At 41.4% G+C, this 15,772-nt stretch overlaps 1 protein-coding gene across 1 annotated transcript in view; it reads right to left on the bottom strand.

Annotated features, from left to right (window-relative positions):
- Fto (FTO alpha-ketoglutarate dependent dioxygenase) overlaps positions 1-15,772 on the bottom strand; it is a 362,312-nt gene that overhangs the window by 204,400 nt on the left and 142,140 nt on the right. The window contains exon 5 of the mRNA XM_036187370.1: positions 344-423. Coding sequence (XP_036043263.1) covers positions 344-423 — 80 coding nt within the window. The remainder of the gene's footprint in view (positions 1-343; positions 424-15,772) is intronic.

Here is a 15,772-nt window from a genome sequence, read left to right as displayed (position 1 = left end):
CCCTTAAAGATGTCCTCTGACCTCCATACACATGCTGAGGCGCGCGCACACACACACACACACACACACACACACAAATAAGACAGACATGTAATAATTTTTTTTTTTTTTTTAAGAAACAGCTCCAAAAGGCAAAATAAGCCAATTCTATACATTGAATAAACTTGGAAACTGCAGCCACTCCAACCCAGAGCTCAAAAGTAAGTAAATAGAGACTAAGGCCAACAGATGATAGTGATCTTCCAGTTAGGCACTCTTCCGGAGCCCTGTGATACATCGCTCCTTCAGCCACTCCTGCCACATTCAGTAAAGCGGCAATCATCACATTTCCAGTTTTGCTTACCTCTGCCACGCGGTGGGTGGAACTAAACCGAGGCTGTGAGCCAGCCAAAACACAGTGCTGGTGGGTGGCATTGAGATCATCTGCAGGGAAAATGCAAAAAAAATAAAAATAAAAATAATAATAATGTTTACTAGTCAGTACACACTATCCACTGTTTAACTAAAACACAAAGTAAACAGTAAATGTGTCATCCATGGAACAACCATCACCAAGGAACTAACACTTTCCTTGCATTATGTGTATGTATAAAATAAATCATGCAAACCAGGATTCTTATATATGTATATAGAAATAGGTCTCATAAATAAATCACCCACACCAAGATGCTATCGATAATGCTCCAAGACTACCCTTGGCAAGCATGGCACATGGTCCCCCTACTGACATGTGGTTTATGATGCTTATCCAGTGCCACATTTTCTATCTCCGCAGATAGATCTCTGAGCTTAACTCTCCCACAGTTATAACTACAGCTCTAGCAGAAACCAGAATCCTTTTCAGTTATTTGGAAATGTTCTTTTATTCCAAATTCATCTTTTCCTGTCTACTTAAAGTATTCATTTTGTCCTGACAATTAACCCATCAAGCATGTTGGGCTTTTGGACCAAAATCCAAGCCAATGGATCATGACTCCAGCAAGGAAAAGGGGCAGGGGATGGGGTGGGGTGGGGTGGGAGGGAGTGACCTGTTAGTTGAAGAATACTCCTAAAACCACAAGAATTAAGAGACAAATCATAATCCAGGTTCCTGTGTATTCTAAATCCTAAGGTTATTGCCGGACAGAGTCTATCACATTCACTTAGGGCAGGTTCCTCATTTATTAGAGACAAGAGTTGAACAGTAGGTGCCTCAAAAACATGGGATCTCCACTTTAGGCAATGAGGTCTCTACCGGATATCAAGACAAACAATGACTTCAGCTAAGAGCTCTCAGATTACCTCTAAACATAGAAAGAAAACACAAGAGGACAAATGGAAGGCTCCAGCTCCCTGCCAGTGTGAAATAACAGTTACAGGGCTTACCCACTGAAGGCTTCAGCTCCAGTGGGTAGTGTGAAGTAACAGTAACAGGGCTTATCCACTGCTTTTTTAACAATTAAATGTTTTTAAACAATAAAAAGTAACAAAGCAAAGCAAGGAATCAAAGGTTTCCAAGCCAGGGACCCAGATCCCAAGGGAGAAGAGAATCAACAAAGCCCAAACTCACTGCCTGGAGAGGAGTTCAAAGCCAGAGTGGGGAGGGGATGGGAAAGGAAAGGACAGAGAATAGAGGGTGGCAAGCCAAGGCAGCCAGATTCCTAAAATGTATGGATTGGGGGGGGGGGGGGGGGAGAACATGCTGCAGGCATTGGCTAAGCCCCAACCTGTGTATGTGTGAGTGAAAACTCCCAAGAGATGGAAAAGAAGCTTCGGAGAGCAGCAGCCTGAGCAAAGGTCACTCATGACTAGGAAGGAGTGGTCTCAGGGAGGGAGTGCTCCTAGGACAAGGGACCAGCAACCCTTAGGAAAAGTGTCACCTCAGTAACAAGGACGACCTAGTGCCAGGTAAGGGTTGTCAGAGATACCCCCAGCAAAGCCAGAACTAACTCTCTAAAGAATCCAATTTATTTAGTAAATTAATTATCCACTGAGGCATAAATTTAACATTATTTAGAAGAATGTAGCAAAATAGACATGTATCAAATACCACATACTCTAGTATTCATTGAAAAAAACAGGAGAAAATCTACATCCACATAAAACATGTACAGCTCTTTCTTTTACATACATAAACTTTAATCTTATACACATAAACAGAAGCATCTGAAAATTAGATATTTAGTGTGTGAAATTTAAAAAGGCCACTAAATGAGATCAAAGGACATTTGGACTGTATAGAAGAGAAAAAAATGAGTGAACAAAAACACATGAAAAACAAATGCTCCAAAAGAAAGGAAACCTTTAAAAAGACCTCAATGTTTGGAGCACACAATCCCCCAAAGACCAAGACTGAATCATAAGATGTACACCATTTCCCCTCCACACACCTCACCACTTCACTGAAGACTTGTTTAATGCAGCTCTATTTACCAGAAATATCACGTTATCCGTCAAGAAAAAAAAAATTCTAAATGTATAGCTTGAAAGAATAAGTAAAATAAGAATAGTCAAAGAGGGAGGGGTGTTAGATAACATGTATTAGGCAGACAAGAGGAAATGCTAAGTAAATGAACACTACCCAGACCTGAAAGTATAAGCTGCTTCCATTGGCTAATGGCAGATGGATGTTTTCAAGGATCACTTATCTTGCAACATGTCAGAGCTCCTTTCCTTTCTAAGGCTGAATAATACTCTCTTGTATGTACACACCACAGTCTGCTTAACCATTCATTAGTTGATGGGCACTTGGCTCACTTCCATCTTTTTGCCATTGTGAATGACAGTGCTATGACCATTGGTGCAGATATTTCTTTGGGAGAACTGATTTCGATACATTTGGAATATATTTAGAAATGGGATTCCTAGCTTGTATAGTGATTCTGTTTCAACATCTGAGAAAACACCACACAGTCTTCCATATAGCCTTCCATAGTTTATATTGCTATCATTAGCACACAAGCTTTCTAGTTTCTCCACAGTCTTACCAACACTTGCTAGTTTCTGGGTTTTTTTGTTTTGTTTGTTTTTTTGTTTTTTTGTTTTTGTTTTTAATCACAGCAATGTCAACTGGGTGTGAAGCAACCTAGGGCTTTTGATGTACATTTCCTGATGACTCATCTTTTCAGAGCAGAATGAAATAACCTTCTCAACCAACACTGGTCATAGACTTAAATGTCTAAATATGTGTGACTTTCCAAAGAAGGCATGACTACTGCGCAGACATTCTAATGAAGACAGAGCCACAGGAACAGAGAGCAGGTTAGGGACTCCACAGGGGATCAAAGTACCAATGCAGGCACCTAGGATCATCACCTGCAAGGATGTAAACAAACATCAAGTGAAGCCCCACCTTGTTGGAAAAGGAGATGTATCCATTCAGATTCTACAATGTACACAGTCCCAACTAAGATGGGGGGAAATTCTGAGAAGAACGTGAGATATTCACAATTCAGAAACATAAGATTCCTAAAAGACCAAGATGGAATCATTAAGATAAGCATTCCCCTCCCCCTACACCTCACCACCTTACTAAAAGCCTGTTTAATGCAGTTCTATTCTCCTGGGATATCCTGTTACACATCATGAAAAATATGAAAAGGCATTCTAAAAGGCAAAAAGCAGAGCTTGAAAGAATGAGCAAACATCAGAACAAGTCAGATATGACAAGAATGTTAAAATTATCAGACCATTAATTTTTAAAAACTGTGATTAATATCCTAAGGATCTAAAGGGAAACGGAGAGAACATACAAGAGCAGATGGAGAACTTGAGCAAAGGGTGGGGATCCTCATCATCAAAGAGGAATGCTCCAGATCAAAACCCTTTGCAGAGACGCTGAGCATTTCTGATGGGCTCATTAGCAAACAGGACATGACAGAGGAAAGGTCTCCAAGCTGAAGGTACACTAATAGAAACTTCCCAAACTGGAAATCAAAGAGAAAAAAAGAGCAGGAAAAGTAGACTATGGGAGAAGTGTGACACAGCTACACAAGGTATAATATAGGTATAATGGCAGTACCAGAAGGAAAATTCTGAAGAAGAAAATTAGAAGCAACAATGAGTAAGAATTGCCATAAGTGGCCACCACACACCAGTCCACGGAAGCTCAGAAAACAAAGTTGGGTGTCAATAACAAAACAGCATCCCATACTTGTTTAGGTTCTGTTCATTGTTTTTATTTGTTTTGTTTTGTTGATGCTGGGACTGAACCCAGGGGATGCTAAGCATGTACTCCACCACTGGGCTACACCTCCATCCTGGCGTATCATGTTCAAATTTCAGGAAATCAAAGACAAAAAAAAAAAAAAAAAAGAATAAAGCCAGAAGGGCAAACAATTCATCTATCTGGGAACAAAGATAAAAACGACATCTGACTTCTCCTCAGAAACTGTGCAAGAAAGAAATGTGGGAAGTTAAATCTTTAGCATTGACAATGAAAGGTGAGCAACCTAGAGCTCTGCCACATGAGAGTACCCTTCAAAGGTAACGGAGAAATCAAGACTTTTGTCAGACGAATGAAAAACAAAATAATTGTTTAGACTCACATTTCAAAAATGTTAAGCTTGTCAGAAGAAAAGCAATGTGGGTCTGAAATTTAGTCTCCAGAAGCAAAGAATAGATTTCAGGAAGAAGAGGCGAACATTAAAAACTACTGCCTTTTACCCTTGTTCTCAGCGACAACTCATCACATCTGTCTATGGACTGCAATAAATGATAGAAGGACATAAATGATGAGGCGAGGAATCGGAAATACTTTGTTATTTTAGTGTACCTCAGCGATTGCTATGCAGTAGAGGATTGGGATTATATCACTAGCAATCCACAGAGACAGCTCCTACTACAACAGAGTGCTTTTTAAGGAAGTTCTGGATTAGCCATAAACATAGCTTACAAATTCCAGGGCACCGCTTAAAAGACAAAAAAATGAGAAGAAGTATTAGTGATACGTAGAACAGAAACAAAAGAATCATACAAAATTTATAAAACCACAAGTGGCGAAAGGGAGGGAAAAGACCAAAAGCCAACAGAACGCAGCACCAACATGGCAGTTGCCATGTCAACTAGATCAGTAACCAGTCATCTAAATATACCGGGAGCTTTCAGAGGATGACCCGGAGACAATTAATTTATTGCTGCAGAGGGAGGATACTCAGGCTTCCTGAGGGAGGGTCACCTGCCTAAAGTGGAAATGACATAGGTGTGGTCTTACCCCAGCTATAAACGCTGGACAGGAAAACTATCGGGCATACAGGCTCCATTTCACCTCCTTCCTGACTCTAGGATTTGGACAGTTAATGTGAACTTCCTCCATAGTTGCTTTACTGGGGAAACTATAAACCCAGCAGTTCCAAATTCATAGTTAGCAAATCTTTGAGAAAGAGAAAGCACAAGAAATGAGCTTGGAGTTTTTGATCCGTGTAATGTTCCAGGGCTGACTACAAAATGTGTTTGCTTGTATGCATGCTGCTATCCCCAAGGTGGGAAGTTTGCCTCTTGGATATGAAACTTGAAAATTGTATCTGAATTTCACTGAAAAAGTTGAGACTATCAAAGTTTAAAAGGCCCAACTAAATGCTGTCAATAAGAAACACATTCTAAGTAAAAAAAAAAAAAAAAAAAAAAATTTAAGTAAAGGACTGGAGAAAAGCATATCATACTATATTAATCAAGAGAAAGCCAGTTGAAAAGAAGGATACAGAGAAGCTAGGGCTCTGGATTCGCAGTGGGGACAAGGCACCCGGTGACGTCTCTATTTGCCTGCATGTGGTTTTACCAAACACAGAACTGTACACCACTGTGGCTGCAAGGTGCTAAGAGCAAATAGAAATTGAATGTGGAGAAGTACTTCATAATAAACATACTGAATAATGCGTAGTATCAAAAAAGAAAGTTAATGTGGCCATATTAATATCAAAGAGCAGACTTCAGGGAGGACATGGTATAAGCATAAACCCTTTGGTTCTCTGAGAAAATAGGAAACCCTGGTTGTATATCCACCTAACTGTAGAACTTCAAAATATGTAAGAAAAATCTGATAGAACTGTGAGGATTATAGATGGACACTTAAAAATTCCTCTGTCAAAAAAGGAAAGAGACAGCGGATAGAAAATCATTGAGGAAATAACTGAACTCAACAACATAATCTATCAACTGAATACACAGTCAGCAAGACTGCTTATCCATCAACAGAATATGCATTCCTGCTGAGCTCGGATGACACGGACCCAGGAGTGCACATTCTGGGCCATCTTACAGGCATTACTACATTTAAAACAACTACGACTAGGCCATGTCTGCCCTCAGACCACAATGGAATTAGGAGCAGCAGCAATAAGATGATTAACAGAAAGATAACTAGAGAAGTTCCCAACCACATAGAGCCTGAAAAATACACTTCTACAGAATACAAGTCACAGAAAGAAAAAACAAACTCAAGAAAAATTACAAAGGATTATGAATTAAATCAAAGTAAAAATTCTATAGACTTTTCCTGTAATTGTGACAAAATACCTCAGAGGGTCAACTAAGAGGAGGGAGATAAATGACAAGATGATAGCTGGCTGGCACCATCGTTTTTTTAGGCCCAAGGCAAGGCATAAATACTTTGGCATAGTGGAGGAAGGTGCTCACTTCATTGTGGCCATGAAACAGAAAGAAACAGAAAGGGACCAGGGCAAGATATCCCTCCACTGATATCCCCCAGTCTCCATCTTGTGACCTACATTCTCCAAACAGGTTCTCCCTCCCCGCGGTCTACTTAGCTATGGATTCACCAGTATATCAGCCTGTGGATGTTTCATCATCATAAGCTAATCAGCAGCAGCAGCAGCAGCTCTCTCTGGGACCAAGCCTTCAACACATCAGGCTTTGGGGGAAGCATTTCCTATCTGCACCACAGCAAGTCACAGGAACATGCTGAATGCACTGTAAACTTCTCAGAGAAAATGTCCTAGCAGCAAATGCATATAATTAAAAGGAAGAAAGCTCTGAAACCAATAATTAAAGCTTTCATTTCAGAAAACTAGAAAAATGAGAGTATACTGATCCAGCATAAACACAAGAAAACAAATATTAAGAGAAATTAGTGAAACAAAAATAGAAAACAGGGGATTATGTTCAAAGTACAATATATTCTTGTATGGAAATGTCCTTATATAAAAACAGAACTGACAACAAATACATACAAAGGAAAACATCATATTACTTTTTAAAAATAAACAAGGAAACCAACAGAATCTATGAAGCCAAAAGCACCAATAAAATCAATGAGACTCTAGATAGGCTAAGAAAAAATTAGAACAAGATACAAATTACTAATATGAGAAATTAATGAGTTGACAAAACTACAGATACCATGGACATTAAAAAATAATACATGAATACCACAACTATTTCTACCCCCTAAATCTGATAATCTAGGCTAACTGGATCACTTTTTTGAACAGCATAAAATGCTAAATTTCACATACAAATAAACAATATAAATACACAATATAAATAGTCCCATTTCTCTAACTGAGTAGATAATTAATAACCTTCCAAAGCAAAAAGCAACTTATCCAAACAATATTGACATTGTATTCCATCAGACATTGATGGGAGAGTTTAGGCAGCCACAGAGGTAAGAGTATGGACATTCCTTCCACAAGATCTGCCTTTCTCTAACGCCAAACACAGAAAACAAGAAAACCAAAGCACAACTTCTCATTAGCCCAGGGGCAAAACTCACACCACACACACACACACACACACACACACACACACACACACACACACATCTTAACAAACTGAATTCAACAGTGAATGAAAAGAATTATTCATTGTGACCAGGTGGGATGGAAGACAGGTTCAACATCTGAAAATCAACCGATGCAATCCATCTGATCAAAAAGCTAAAGAAATGTATGATCAAACCAACAGATTCAGAGAACAGTGTGATAGAACCTAACATCCATTCATGTTGAAAAATGTTCAGCAAGCAAGAAAGAGAGAATTTCCCATGGAGAATACAAACTCCTAACCCAACCCCCAAACCCCACAGCTGATGCTTAAGGGTGGTACACTGAAATAAGACGCTAAGTCCCCTTGCCCTCACCACTCAACTTCAGACAAGCTCTGTAGGAATGATACAACAAAGGGACCTGGAAGGTACACAGATCTGGAAAAAAGAAATAAGCTATCTTTGTTCACATCTGACAGACTGTCAATGCAGAAAAAAAATAATTCACACACACATAAAACAAACAAGCAAACAAAATAATAACAAAAACCACCCCACACCTAATAAACAATAAGCCATTGTAACAAGGCTGCACAATACAAATTAAAATTAAAAATTACTTTCCACTTAATAACAATGAAGTTTAAAATTAATAATATGATTTATATTAGCATACCCTTAATTAATAAGATGCAATTCCAAAATATGTTTACAATCTAGGACTGGGGAGTTTTATCTCAGTGGCAAAATACTTGTCCAGCATGCATGAAATTCCGAAATGGATTCCTAGCATTGCAAAGTATAATAAGTAAGATCTATATGAGGAGAGCCATGCTGGTGGAGGAGTTGAAGGGCCAAGCACGTGGAAAGCTGTCCCATGTTCATGAGATTGAACACTGCCGCAGTATCAGCTCTACTCAGCCTGTTCTGTAGAGTCAGCACCAACCCAGTGAAAATCCTGGCAAGATAACTACTTCTCAGGTTTAAATGGAGCTAAGAAGAGCTCAGAAAAGCTAACCCAATACTGAGGAAGAAGTCATTTTAAGGACTAGCATGACTTCACACAGCATTATATTTTAAAACTACATAATTGAGACACCACAACTGTGGTGAGCCAAGACAAGATCAATGACACACCAAGTGCATCCCAAAATACATCCACAGACATTAAACCATGGGTCACTCACAAGGGAGCACAGGGAATTTATAAAATGGAGCAATGCCAGTCTTTCCAACAAATAATGCTGAGACAACTGGACGCTTATGACACTCCATTTTTCTCATCACTGTTACAGGTTACTTAAGAGTGGAAGGATTATTGTCATTTGAGGGTGCAGCCCACGCTGGGGTGTACTCTAATGTTCATGGTGGTAGAAGTTTTGGCTGAGATGCCTCTCATCTTGGTGGATCAGGAAGAAGAGAAAAATGAATGCTGGTGTTCAGCTCTCTCACTTTCTCCTTTTCCCCATCTTGTTCCATTCAGATTGCTAGCCCACTGCCACCCACTTTAGCACCAGCCTTTCCCCTTCAGTTAGTTATTCTTTCCTGAAATGTCCTCAGAGACACGCCCAGAAGTGTGCCTCCTTCTCCTAGGTGATTCTTCACCCAGTCAAGCTGATGGTGGGGTCCATCTGGTCTGTCTTTCCCTATGTCAGCCTGCCATCTCTTTCAGTGACTTTATTGTTTTAGATTCATAACAAAGCTGCAGAAATGTTTCTACTGACTCCAGCCCCATGTATGTACAGTCTTGAACAGCCTCCTTCATTAGCAACACCTCACACTGCAGTGGTATAGTTAATACAATCGGTGAACTTAGATTGACATATTACTGTCATCAAAAGTCTATAGTTTGTATTAGAGTTTGCTTTTCATGTTGTATTTTCTATGAGTTTTAAAAATATATAATGACATGTAGTTAGCATTATAGTATTCAATAGAGTAAATAGTTACAATGTCCTGAAAACACTCTGTGCTTCTCTGTTATCTGTCTTGAAAACCTTTGACTTTTTTGTTGTCTCTATGGTTCTGTCTTTCCCAGAATGTCACAGACGTGAAATCCTATAGTGGGCAGCCCCTTCAGGTTACTTTCTGACACCTAGTACTATGGACTTAAGGTTCCTGTGTATTTTTTTTTCCTGGTTTGAAAGAAAAAACAAAAACAAAACTTCTTTTTAGTGCTGAATATTATTCCACTGTTGAGTGTACCAAAGTCAATCCATTCACCCACTGAAGGACATCTTGCTCAGTGCCAGGATTAATTAATACATATTTGGAATTACATCTTATTAATTAAGGTTTTAGCCACCATGGGCAAAATTCCCATAACACTTGAGTGGACATGAATGCAGAGTGAGGGCAGCATGTTTGGTGTCTTCCTCTATCACTCATCACTTTGGTGCCTTGAACTAGGTCTCCCACTGATCCAGAAGCCCACCTTTCCAGGTAGATTGGCTGGCCCAAGCTCCTGTGATGATCATTCTTGGTTGTCAACTTGACTATATCTAGAATTGCCTAAAACACAAGCAGCTGGGTATACCCGTGAGAAATCTATCTCTTACATTGTTCAAAGTGAGAAGAATCATTTTTAATCTGAAGCTTTTGAGGGAGGAAGATCCACCTTTAATCTGGGCCACACCTTCTCCTGGTGGCCCCTATGAAGGCCATGGAAGAAGGAAGCTTGCTGTCTTTGTCTGTGTTTGCTCTCCCTCTCACTGGCAAGTCCATCTCTTCACTGTCATCAGAGCCTGCTTCTTCAGGATTCTTCAGACATCCAGTCTCATGAACTGAGTAACTACTGCATTCTTGGATACTCTGTTGGTAGACAGCCATTATTGAACTAGCTGGCCACAGCTTGTCAGCCATTCTAATAAATACTATATACAAAACAGGACTGACAGAATATACTCATTCTATCAGGCATGTTCCTCTAGAGAACCCTGAATAATATAATTCTCCAACAGTGAAGTCACAGGCACATACAACCATAACAAACATTAACTCATATCCTCAAGCTTGCAGAGTAAGTGCTCTTATCCAATGGAAAACTCTGTAAGACCGCTCAGTTCATCATCTTGATGTTACTAATATGTACACTTTTAAGTACATAAAGCTATTCTTCCATGTTTGAATAATAAAGGAAAACCTCTACATGTGGTACTTAATTGAAAAACAGGATGAGCAACTACTAAGCATCGAGCATTATCCTAGGCACAGAGAACCAAGCAAAACAGTGGTTCCAGTAGAGGTTACGTGACAACAAAAGATGCAGGATAAACACATCCATGTGGGGAATGTTAAGCAGAACAACCTAAGCGTTAAGGACTTGTGGGATACTTGCAAACAATGCACTACTTTATACAAAACATCCATGACACTGAAGCAGGACTCTGAAAGATGAGCCAGCAATGCCAAGATCTCAGGCAGGGCAAACGACTAGGGCCAGGTCATTCCTGAAGAGGAAATGCGCTAGGTGTACTTGAAAAGGCCAGCTGACTGCCACATAGTGAGGTAGGCACAAAGGGAAGTTGGACACCATTTTAAGGGTCTTTGCCAGTCACGATAAGGATTTGGAGTTTATTGAAGTTTGAATATGACGTGTCCTCCACAGCTCACATGCTTGAACATTTGGTCCCAGTTACTGCTGCTGTTTTGGAAAGCCACAGATCCTTAAGGAGGTAGAGCCTCACTAAAGGAAATGGGTCACAGGAAGCAGCCTCTCAGGTCCAACAGCCTGGCCCCACTTCCTATATTCTGTCAGCTTCCCACATGCAGATCCACATGATCAGCCATCCCACATTCCTGCTGTCATGCCATTCTATAGTGGACTATACCCTCAAACTGTGAGGCAAAATAAACCCTTGCTCCCTTAAGTTCCTTCTTGTCTGGTATGTAGTCAGAGCAACAAGGGAAGTGACTGAGTAGTGACAGGGTGGGAGAGACGCCCAGTGAGTAAAGTGTTTGCCAGGGAGGACATGAATGTGAGGACCTGAGTGGATCTCCAGTACCATGTAGAAGCTAGGCCAAGCAGCACATCTGGAACTATGGAGATGGAGACAGGTATTCTTGGCATTCACTGGCCAGCTAGCCAAGTCAAACTGTTACGCTCCAGGTATAGTGAGAGACTCTGTCTCCAAAAATACAAGGAGGAGAGTGATTGAGGAAGACACCCAACATCAATCTCTATAAATTTTCACATATACCCACATATTCATGTACATATCACAAATATATACAAATCTCTCTCTCTCTCCCTCTCTCCCTCTCTCCCTCTCTCTGTCTCTCTCCCTCTCTCTCTCTCTCTCTCTCTCTCTCTCTCTCTCTCTCACACACACACACACACACACACACACACAGAGAGAGAGAGAGAGAGAGAGAGAGAGAGAGAGAGAGAGAGAGAGAGACTGACTCTGTCTCTTACCATGTAGTACTTGGTACCAGCTCAGGACTCCACCAGCAAAACTATTACCAGATGTGATTCCCCTGCTCTTGGATTTCCAGCAGTTTCAAGTAAAACATCAACTTTATAAGGTAGCCTGCCTTGAGTGATTCATTATAGTAATGGAAACTAACTGAAGCCTGAAAGTTGACACTGTGAAATTATGGAGGAGACTTGCAGTGGGTCATGCAGAGGTTGACAGTGACCCACACTACAGTGAGGGATGAACAAGAGTGACTGGATTAAGGATGCTTTAGGGAAGGACTCTAGAACCTCTCGATGCATTGAGTAAGCTAAGTGGGAAGAACAGCAGAATTAAGATCAACTCCTGGGGCTTCAAGGAAAAACTGACTGAAGGTGAGCAAGCCACCAAACATTAGAAATGATATAGACAACAGTGGAACAGACTGGTGAGATGATGAATGAAACACCCGTGGTCTATCTGGACCTTCAAGTACAGACACTGATGAACGAAACACCCGTGGTCTATCTGGACCTTCAAGTACAGACACTGATGAACGAAACACCCGTGGTCTATCTGGACCTTCAAGTACAGACACTGATGAACGAAACACCCGTGGTCTATCTGGACCTTCAAGTACAGACACTGATGAACGAAACACCCGTGGTCTATCTGGACCTTCAAATACAGACATTAAGTACAGCAATACAGAAGACTAAAGCCAATCCAATTGTGTAGACTTGGTGGCCAGCCTGACAAGGAGGGCCAAATGAACATTCTCTGCTTGAGGGTACCATCTCTGAGGACTAGGGATACACTAAGACATCTGTGGAGGCCCTCTGGAGTGTGTTATCCTCACCATTTACCTAAAGGACTTTCAGAATCAAGCAGAGGAATGAAAAGCTGGAGTCGAGGGAGTCCGCAGGCCAGACTTCTAGAAAGAAAAGTAGTAGGTCTAGGAAATGCACACACATGTGTGTATCTAGTCAAGGGCCTTGTTACCATGGCACTATCAACATCAGGACCCACAGACATCACTAAACAAAGAGCATCTTCAGGGATGCGGTTTGTTAAGTGCTTGTCTTTCATTGAGTGGCAATGAACATAGGTAGAGCCACTTAGCAAACACCCTACACAGTAATTCTTTGGTGTGTGAACCTTTACTTACATCTTTGCAGCTCTCTGGTCAAACGACTCTTTGGAAAATGCTTCTAAATGTCTCTATTCTTTGTGACTTTTTTGGCGGCGGGGGGGGGGGTGGGGGGGGGGGGGGGGGGTGGGAGGTGGGGAGTGGTGGTGGTGGTGGTGGTGGTGGTGGCTGTTTACCTAAAATTCCAAGTCTCTAAAAGTAGTTCAGTCTTCACGGCTGAAGATCTCAAAGGATATACTGACGCATTCCCACTTAGAATACAATAAGTTTTATTCTTAAGAAAACACTGAAAGCATGTGGATTTGTTGGAACTATCTGATAGTATAGCTAAAAAAACTACCTCCAATCACAGCTAGAATCAGGCCCAACAGATTATTCAACAAAACAGCAATAGAAAAAGCACTGTGGCTGTGGGTAGACAGTGAAATCTCATATCTAAAAGCCACGGATGCACAAGTTCAATGGTACACCAGGGCAACCAAGCTTGGATTTTAGCACAAACAGCCCCACAACCTGAGACCCCTTCGCCCACGGATAAACCAAGACAGGTAGTCACCCTAAATCTGCCCAGACCCTGACTTCCCTGGTTTTGTCATTGAGTGAGTCACGGGAGATGACTTCACCCAAATGTCTTAAAGTAACAATCAGGAGCTTGGCTTTCGGCACTCCTGAAGTAAATAGGTTGGATAGTGAAATCTAATCTCCTTGAGCCCCACAGTCCCTGAAGCTCTTCATTCTTGCTCACCTGTCCACTCTCATCTCTCAATCTTAATATTTATGACCTGATTTTTTTTCTAGATGTTGGGACACCCTTGAGTGAGAACATTTTCAGAACTGAATAGCTGATAAGAGGGGGAAGGGAAACTGCTGGCAAGATGCCAGACTAGACAAAGACACTGGCTTCCTCCTTCCCAGAGAAACTTCACGGGAAGATAAAAACACCAAAAGCTCTTGCAGCACCATGCATTAGAGAAAGGGCTCTGTGCTCCGGAAGCCAGTGTCGGAACAGGACGGGCAGAATTGGACTACAGAAGGGCAAAGGAAGTAGACAGGTGGCTGTCTCTCAAAGAGCAGCCTGCCTAAGAAATATGCAATTGGATCCCAAGAGGAGTGCTCACCCTCTGCCACAGGACCTGGAGAAGCTACAGGTGTCACTGAAGGGCAGCACTGGATGCTACAATGCTGCTGTTGCCAGCTGTGCTCTGAGAAGGGGGCCAGGCAGGTCTGAAGTGAGGGTTTGGAACCAAAAGCAATGCTACCCAGAGTCACATCTATTCATACAGCAAGCATCTCTGTCACATGAAGACACACACGAGTTATGACACATGCTCCAATTTACCAAGCTGCCATCTTGGCTATGGGAACACATTCGGCCAAAATTTCATCTCAGTCTCCCATAGACAGATCACGTGGATCCAACAGCAGTCCTCTTTTTATAAGGATAAACAGACAAGAAGAAATCACAGATATAGGCAAAAATACTACAGTTCAAAGAAACAGAATCACTTTTACTGACAGAGCCTCTGAAGGGGGGGCTCAAACTGAGAAGACAGCTAGAAAATTCTTAACGTTTTTAGAAGACATCTGAGTCTATTGTCTTCTAAATCATCATGCTACAGCTGTTACAAGGTCAAAGCTGACATGAAAATGGAATCCTATGAAATCAGTGAAGATTGCTGGGTTTTGTTTTGCTTTTAACTAGAATTGTCAACTTAAAGTGACACCTGGCGTGAATGGCAATTGGCTTGCCAAAAACCCCAACCTACTGTAGTAGATGAGTGAGCGAAAGACACACCTCAGGAACTCAGAAGGAAATGAGAAGGCAGGCATAGGAGAGGCAAGACACCAAAATGCCTCTCACCGACTCCTGAGAAAGAAAACAAGCAACAAGAAATGATACGCCTGTTTCCAAGGTTGCAAAAAGATCTGAGTTTGTGCTTGACCGAGTATATAAATACATTCTGACAAAAATTAAAGGTAAAACATTGTGGCCAGGTATGGTGGTACACAACTTTAATCCCAGAACTCAGGAAATGGGTGGATCTCTGAGTTTGAGGCCAGCCTGGTCTATATGTAGAGTCCCAGGCCAACCAAGCCTACATGGTATGACCTTGTCTCAAAAAATAACAAACAATTGGACTCCTGGAGCTCCACCTGGGGCCTGGCCGAGGATCTCTGCATCCACTTCCATCAGTTATTGGATGAGAGTTCCAGCACCACCATTAGGGTGTTTGGCCATCTGATCACCAGACTAGGTCAGATCAGGCTTTCTCTCGACCACTGTCAGCAGTCTACAGTGGATGTATCATTGTGGATTTCTGGGGACCTCTCTAGCACTTTGCTTCTTCCTGTTCTCATGTGGTCTTCATTTATCATAGTCTGTTATTCCTTGTTCTCCCTTTCTGTTCTTGATCCAGCTGGGATCTCCTAAGCTTTCTTTCCCTCGAACCTTGCCCTTTATTACTCCCACTGTCGTCCGGGTTGTTCATGTAGATATCATCCATTTCTCTGTCACTGGGCAAT

Source organism: Onychomys torridus, chromosome 5 (genome assembly GCF_903995425.1).
Source record: "Onychomys torridus chromosome 5, mOncTor1.1, whole genome shotgun sequence".
Taxonomy (NCBI): Eukaryota; Metazoa; Chordata; class Mammalia; order Rodentia; family Cricetidae; genus Onychomys; species Onychomys torridus.
The sequence above is the reverse complement of the archived record's forward strand: the minus strand, read 5'-3'. Positions and strand labels throughout refer to the sequence as shown.